Raw genomic sequence first — 6,916 nt, forward strand, 5'->3', positions numbered from 1 at the left:
GAGAGTTTTATCAAATTTTCAAAAGCCGTAATTCTACATTACAGAAAGTGTACCAGTGCACAGAAATTACAAGCCTTCTATTAGAACTGTGTGAAGCCTGATCCTAAACTGGACTAGGGCAGTACCAACATGCAAGAACTAGTTCAGTTTCACTTCTGAACACAGATGTAAACGAAATGTGGCCATTTACCCTCAAAATACAATGATAATTCAACATTAAAAAATATCAACATAATTCACTACTTGAGATTAAAGAGAAAAGCCACCATGCAATCATATCAATATATGCTCCAAATGCCTTCAATAAAATGTAACACTCATGATTTAAATCAAAGGACAATTAGCTGGGTGTGGTGGCGCATGCCTGTAGTCCCAGCTACTTGGAAAACTGAGGTGGGAGGATCCCTTGAGCCCAGGAGATTGAGGCTGCAGTGAGCTCCGATAGTACCACTGCACTCCAGCCTGGGCGATGGAGACCCCATCTTTAAAAAAAAAAAAAAATCTAAGTACACTTATGAAGAGAGAATTTTCTTAACATGAAAAACAGAATTTTGTGATAACCATCAAAGAGGAGGATGCCTGCTGTTGCCCACTCCCTGTCAACGTTGTACTGAAGGTTCTTGTTAATACAGTAAGATAGAAAGGAAAAATCCAAGTGTTCTGTAGATGAATTGATAAAATATGCCTATCTGTATGATGAAATACACTAGCAGCAAGTAAAATGGTAGAGCTCAAAACATTTTTAAATGAAAAAAAAGTTATAAAATATGGTCAATATTTTTTATGCTGTTATATAAATTTATAGTAGAATATTTTTCTGTGCATTCTGTATGTATGTAGTTACATTTGAAAGATGAGAAAAATACCTCTAAACTCCCAAAAGAGGTTACCTCTGAAGATTAAGTAGGGTGATGAAAGGGATCTTCAGAAGTTCTATTACTGATCTCTTAATTTGTCAAAAGGAAATGTATGACCTGTGTAGTTAAAAAATTAAATTGATGAAAGGTCTGTACTAAGAGCTACACAGCTATAAAGATGATGGTGGGAGTTGCATTTAGTACTTACCATGTTAGCTGCTGATGGCTGAAGAAAAGTACTGGGGTTTTTGACAATAAAGCATCGGTTAGTTAAATGCAGACCTGGACATGGAGGTGAAAGGTTCCCCACTCCAGGGAACCCGACCCCAAGAGGGGCTCAGATGACAGCCACGGCGCCCGCAGGCCTTTCTGTGTCCATGTGTGCCGCTTCTACCCCGTTGGTGGGCTTGGCTCAGTTGTCCCGTCTCTTGGCAGGAGCAGATCAGGCCTGTGTGACGGCCAGGAATCACATTCAGCTGGTGAAACTGCAGGTGCAGGAGGTGCGGCAGCTCTCGCAGAAAGCGGAAACCAAGCTGGCAGAAGCACAGACAGAAGAGGTCCGTCAGAAAACACCGGAGGAAGGGGACGAGCGGGTGGAGCCGGAGCAGGAGCACGAGGCCTACCTGCGAGAGGATTGAGGGCCTGACCCACTGCCCTGTCTGCTCCCTCAGTGGGAAAGCGGGGGCGGACGCCATCCTGCCCGGGGTTGGTGCGACTCTGCGCAGGGAAGAGGCGGCAGGTCCTGCCCTGGCCAGTCAGGCGAGAGGCCTCTGTGAGCTGTGAGTGCCCAGCCCCTCCCGCTGCGGTCTCAGGCTTGTACTGGACCAGGTTCTTGGCCCTGCACCCTCTTTAACGTTTCGCCCCACTCCGTACAGCTGCTCTCACCCGCTGATGTTCTTACCTCATACCCAAAGCATTCGCCAACCTGGGCCAGAGAGGGGGTCCTTTTTTGTCACGCCCTTAGGTTCAGTAGCCGTTTAGCCTCGATTTTTAATCTTACTCACATTTTCAAATATGATTTAGTATTTGCTCCCTCTGAAGGGGTGTGAATTTTGGGGGGAAGGGGAGTCCATCCGGTTAGGAGGATGTCTACGTGTTTCCAGTTCCTTCTCTGATCGGGCCCCACTGCCCTGCAAGGACAGCTCAGGCCAAGGAGTCAAAAGTCTGTTGCCAGGAAGGGAATGAATGCGGAGTGTTTACCTGGTGCTCTCAACGGGACTGTTCTAACACATGCCTCTGGTTTCCTTCTTTCGAGTTTGTCTGTTGCATCTAAAGGAAAAGAATAAATTTTTTTTTGCATTTAAAAAAAGAAAACGTGTATGTCTTCTGGGGCCCTGTGCAGCCTCCCTCCTCCAGACCGCAGACTGCCAGAGCCCCAGGTGCTCCAGGCACCGCCTCCTTCGGGTCCGCCTGGCTCCCATTCAGCACACGCCGGACAAGTGAGCCAGGGCACTGTCTTTAATCAGCGCTAACAAGGTGGGTGGGGGTTGGGTTACAAAAACGAAGTCAGCATTTCCTGCAGACCAGCAGGAACCAGATAGAAAATCAACGAGTCCACTCTTGAGCTGTTGCTCAACCCACCCCTTAGAGCGGGGCTCTGGGGGCAGCTGCACACTTGAGCCCCTCATCTGTCACCAGTGCCCACATGGTCCACATCTCCAGGGGGCTGAGGCGGTGCACCAGCAGGAGCCCTCTGTACAGGCAGGGGTCCAGGGGGTCCAGAGGCTGTCGTATTCCAAACGTCTTGAAGCCAGCATGGTGCGTGGGGCTCACCCCCAGCTTCCTCAGGCACATACCCACAAAGACGTCATCGATGGGGAAGAGCTCCGCCTCTTCCACGGCTGCTTGGAGGCGTCGCACGGTGGCTCTGGACATGACATACCCTCCACCTCCGGCATAGGGTGGGTAGTGGCGGGCTCCGTACATGGACGGTGGGATGAAGTATTTGACCTTGGTGTTCCTGTTGGGCAGGGCCTGGCGGATGACATCTCCCACCAAGAGGTCCTGGGCCGGGTCCCAGCCATCTAGGAACTCTAGCACATTGGGGACATGGACAAAGACATCATCATCCCCCTTCAGCATGAAGTGGGCCTGGGGGCAGGCAACTGCCACCCAGCGCTGCAGGTGCAGCTCCTTGAGCGTCAGGTTGAAGAAGTCCTCAGCAAAGTCCCACTGCAGGATGTCATCGAACTCCCCACTCTCATAGGCCAGCAGCTGGGCCGGGGGCGTGGGTCCTGCCACCCCCAGAAGGAACACCAGCTTCAGCGCCCGGCCGCTGGCCCAGCTCCCTGCCCGGCCCCATGTGCTGCGGATGGCCGCACGCCGCTCCACGTGGCCAGGCTGCGACTTGATGGCCAGGAGCAGGAAGGTGTCCTTGGAGCAGCCAGAAGGCTCCAACAAGATGGAGAAGTTTCGGCAGTGGCGATAGGTCAAGAAGAGACGGTGACGGCTAGGCAGGGACAGGGAGGCATTAGCCACTGTGCGGTTGGGTGGACACTGGCTGCGGCGAGGCCCTGGGGGAGCCCAGAAGGGCTGGTGGGTCGTGGGGTCCCCGGCTGGCTTTGCCTCCTTCAGCAGGAAGAGCAGGCTGCCGAGCAGGAGCACCGCGAGGCTGTACAGGAGCAGCCGGGCCAGCCTGCGCAGCATCGCAAGTCCCTGCAGGGAGACAGCCGCCTGAGCAGGGCCCTGCCCCGCCCCCTCCCTCGCCTGGGTTCCTGTCCCCAAGAGCTGAGCCAGAGTTATGGCGCAACCCAGCAGCTAAGTCCCTGCTGACTTTTGGGACGTCCTTTTATTCTCAGTGTGTCCTCTGGCTCTTTCCAGAGTCCCTGCCTCAGAGGCAGTAAGCACACCTGCTGTGCCAGCCCTCGCCTTCCTCTGCCATCAGCTGCGGGCTCTTGGGTCGACATTTTCCCCAAATAACTTGCAGCCCCTTCAAAGCTGAGACACCATAAACATTCTTAACCTTTCCAGAAAATTCAAACACCTGACGAGTTTGACGGAAAAGAGTGAAAACGGCACAGACTTAGGTTAGCTTTGGATGAAATTCACTCATGAAACCTGAAGCTCAGGGTTCCTCAAATCTGAAGTCAAATCATTTAAGGAAAAAAAGGTGTTGTGACTGCCTGGTGCGTCTGCGGCAGGCTGTGTTGGGTGTCTCAGAGAGGACCAAGCCGCAGGCGCTGCACTTAGGGGGTGACCCAGCACTGCAGGGCGCAGGTGGCCATTGCCACCAGAGAACACCACCCCCTCCACACCTGCCTCCAGTGGTCGGGTTTGGGGGGGAGGAGTCAGTTAACTGGGTTTTGAGACAAAACCACACACACAGCAGGGCAGGAGCAGGAAAGCCGGTGCCTTTTACCAGATGGCTTCCCAGGCCGGCCTGCAGCCCCCTCTTCCCGCCACGTGCACAGTGCTGACTTCTCCCACCAGGTCCCTCAGCGACCCAAAGAGGAGAAGGACAAGGAAACAGAATCCACCAGAGTAACCTGCCCAAGGTTCACGGTGGCAAAGCCAAGCGTCAGTGTCCCACCTTGCCATTTTTGTCCCTCCAAGTGTCCCCCTCGCCCCAATCCCCTCCCCCACTCTCCTCACTGCTAACCAGTCTACCTGCAGCAGCCTCATCCCTGTTGTCCCCACCGCTGCCACCAGAAAAGCAACTCTGCCAGGTGCCGGGGATGTAGCGGCAAGACAGGGTCCTGACCGCCAAACTCCGCCATGAGCCAGGTTAGGGCGGGTAACGGAATGAAGCGACTGGAGGTCGCTGTCGCCTATGCTGGTTACCAATGCCCTCCTTGGTAGAGGGACACGTGAGCAAGGGCTGATTCTGGACCGGGGCAGACCGTGATGATCGGGGAGCCGTGCGAGGAGGGCGAGCGCAGCGCAGCGGAGCACCGGGAGAGGAAGGGGACGGAGGAAGCGGCGGCGGGGCCTCGGGAGAGGCGGGGAAAGAGCCGGTCTCGCCGGAGCGCCAGGCAGACCCACGGGGGCTCTGGCAGAAGCAATGAAAGAATGTGCAGTTTTTAAAAGGGTGCGGCTGCCGCTAACGGGCTGGGGGCGGCCAGTCTCCCTGCTGGAAACTTCTCTCTTGCCCCGGACGCCGGGGGCCAGGGCTGCGGCGGCGTCGGGGCGCGATGGGCTCCAGGTGCGCGGGACCCGCGGGCGCTCGGCGGCGCGGTGGGCCGAGGAGGGCGCAGCCCGGCCCGGATCCCCGCAGCCCCCGCTCCCCGCCGGCCCTTCCCGCGCCCCCTCCGGGCCCGGAGCGCGGCTGCACGACTCCCGCAGGGGGAACGCGGGGTCCCGGGGGCTGCTCCTGGGGTGACAGGCGGGGTCCTCGCAGGACTCGGTGACCCGACACGCTACGATGCGAGAAAGGGCCAAGGCCTGGCTCCTTCTTCAACCCGACTCTCCAGAGGGCTGTTGGGGACCGCGGTGGCCAGAACACGGACCGACCCCGCGAGGGCCACCAGCCCAGGCTGGCGGGAGCACGACGCGGGACATTCTGCCCCGGCCCGCGGACGACGGCCGAGCGCGGCGACCACCGGCCGAGGCCAGGCCCGGCTCCGCAGCCCCCGGGGGCCGGCGGCCGGACGCGGGGTGCAGAGGCCCAGGCAGCCCCGGCGCCCGCCCCTCCCCGCGCGGGTGACACGGCCGCCCTCACAGCAGCCGGGCCCAGGCCCGGCGCGACCCGCTCTCGGGACCTACCTGGGCGTGACGCCGGGGCCGGGCACGGACGAGGAGCTGCGCGGCGGAGCTGTGGGCGCGCGCCCAGGTGCGCGAGGGTCTAAGAGCGGGGGCGGAGCCGTATCCCGCCCCGCCCCGCCCCGCGTTGCACACGCCCCGGCACGGGGGGCGGGGCGGGGCTCCCGGAGGGGGCGGGGCGGGCCCCGCAGGTGCTGCCCCCGGGTCTCCGCGGGCCTACCCCGGTGCACGTGCCCCGCGCCCCTTCCCCGGTCTTTGCTCGGGCCGGGCCGGCAGAGGCCGCTCCTCCCCGGCGTCCCCACTCCCGCCCCGGCGCGCGGACAGAGCGAGGCCCGGTGCCCAGAGCGGCCTTTACTGCCCGCGGCTACACGGCGGACGCGCGCAGCGCCTCGGAGGCCGAGCGGCTCTGGCTCAGCTGGACCTGCACCTCCACCGTCAGCGGCTCCGGGCAGTAGTCGCCATCGAACACTGGAGCCAGGGATTTTTTTTCTGAAAAAATGGAAACACGAGCACATGAGTCCGGAGCCAGGAGCGGGCTGGCAGTTCTCAGCCATCCCAAACCACTGGCCCCGTCCTCAGGTCTTACCCATGATAAGGGAATTAAATCGCAATTATATCATTTAATAAGTCGCACCTGTTGGAACTGCACAACGAACTAGCTGCTTTTCTTCTCGGAGCACCGTTTTTACTAGAAACAACACTGACAAACTGTGGATGTTCAGATTTGGGTATTTGGCAGATATTTTTCTGAAACTGAAGTAATTCTGACACCTCAGGGAAAACAACTGAAACCATTTTGATAAATAAATTTACAACTTTTGAGCTTTCAGCTAGAAATCGTAATTTTGGAACATTGCATCTGCCACCATGAATTTACCAGTTTTCCAATACTCAAAGACATTTCTAATGACGAGTTGTGATATTAAACAATGTGATTTTTGGATAACGTATAATGAATGTGTTAACAGCTGGAAGATCTGCATAACTCGGTTAGCCTGTATTTTACAAATAACCAATGCATATTATAAATCATACATGATAAAATATCCATTCAAAATGCTAAGTAGACCAATGGATTTTAATCTAACTTATGAAAAATTTCAATATGGATTCAGTTTTCACATTGTAACAACCGTTAAGAAACTACTACTTGTCAAATTTGGTATAATATTAAAGAATATCCTCAATTATTTGAAAGGCTATTCAAAAATACCCCCTCCTTTCCAATTATGTGTCTGCGTGAGGTTGGATTTCCTTCATACACTTTAATCATCACAAGCAACTGACTGCAGAAGTAGCTATAAAAATCCAGGTGTCTGGCCGGGCTGACTCCTGTAATCCTAGCACTCTGGGAGGCCAAG

The 6,916-nt window shown here is 56.0% G+C and overlaps 3 protein-coding genes across 4 annotated transcripts in view; 1 reads left to right on the forward strand and 2 right to left on the reverse strand.

The window, feature by feature from the left end:
- DIABLO (diablo, IAP-binding mitochondrial protein) overlaps nt 1-2,130 on the forward strand; it is a 12,639-nt gene extending 10,509 nt beyond the window's left edge. Inside the window, exon 6 of one of the 2 annotated variants that reach the window (XM_012663520.1) lies at nt 1,293-2,130. In XM_012663520.1, coding sequence (XP_012518974.1) covers nt 1,293-1,495 — 203 coding nt within the window. In that variant the 3' untranslated portion in view covers nt 1,496-2,130. The remainder of the gene's footprint in view (nt 1-1,292) is intronic. The other variant, XM_012663521.1, reaches the window with a different exon arrangement.
- A 176-nt stretch (nt 2,131-2,306) lies between these two features.
- B3GNT4 (UDP-GlcNAc:betaGal beta-1,3-N-acetylglucosaminyltransferase 4) lies at nt 2,307-3,506 on the reverse strand. Its single transcript, XM_012663522.1, has one exon. It carries the CDS (start codon nt 3,501-3,503, stop codon nt 2,442-2,444), a length of 1,062 nt encoding a protein of 353 aa, XP_012518976.1. The 5' UTR covers nt 3,504-3,506; the 3' UTR covers nt 2,307-2,441.
- Nucleotides 3,507-5,919: 2,413 nt separating this feature from the next.
- LRRC43 (leucine rich repeat containing 43) overlaps nt 5,920-6,916 on the reverse strand; it is a 20,848-nt gene continuing 19,851 nt past the window's right edge. Inside the window, exon 12 of the mRNA XM_012663411.1 lies at nt 5,920-6,044. Within this exon, the coding sequence (XP_012518865.1) occupies nt 5,920-6,044 (125 nt within the window). The remainder of the gene's footprint in view (nt 6,045-6,916) is intronic.

The sequence above is a fragment of the Propithecus coquereli genome, unplaced genomic scaffold (genome assembly GCF_000956105.1).
Source record: "Propithecus coquereli isolate 6110/MARCELLA unplaced genomic scaffold, Pcoq_1.0 Scaffold81, whole genome shotgun sequence".
In the NCBI taxonomy this organism is placed as follows: domain Eukaryota; kingdom Metazoa; phylum Chordata; class Mammalia; order Primates; family Indriidae; genus Propithecus; species Propithecus coquereli.

Bases quoted from the DNA above. Each gene is read 5' to 3' on its own strand.
- B3GNT4 (XM_012663522.1), bottom strand. From the start codon at position 3,503: ATGCTGCGCAGGCTGGCCCGGCTGCTCCTGTACAGCCTCGCGGTGCTC.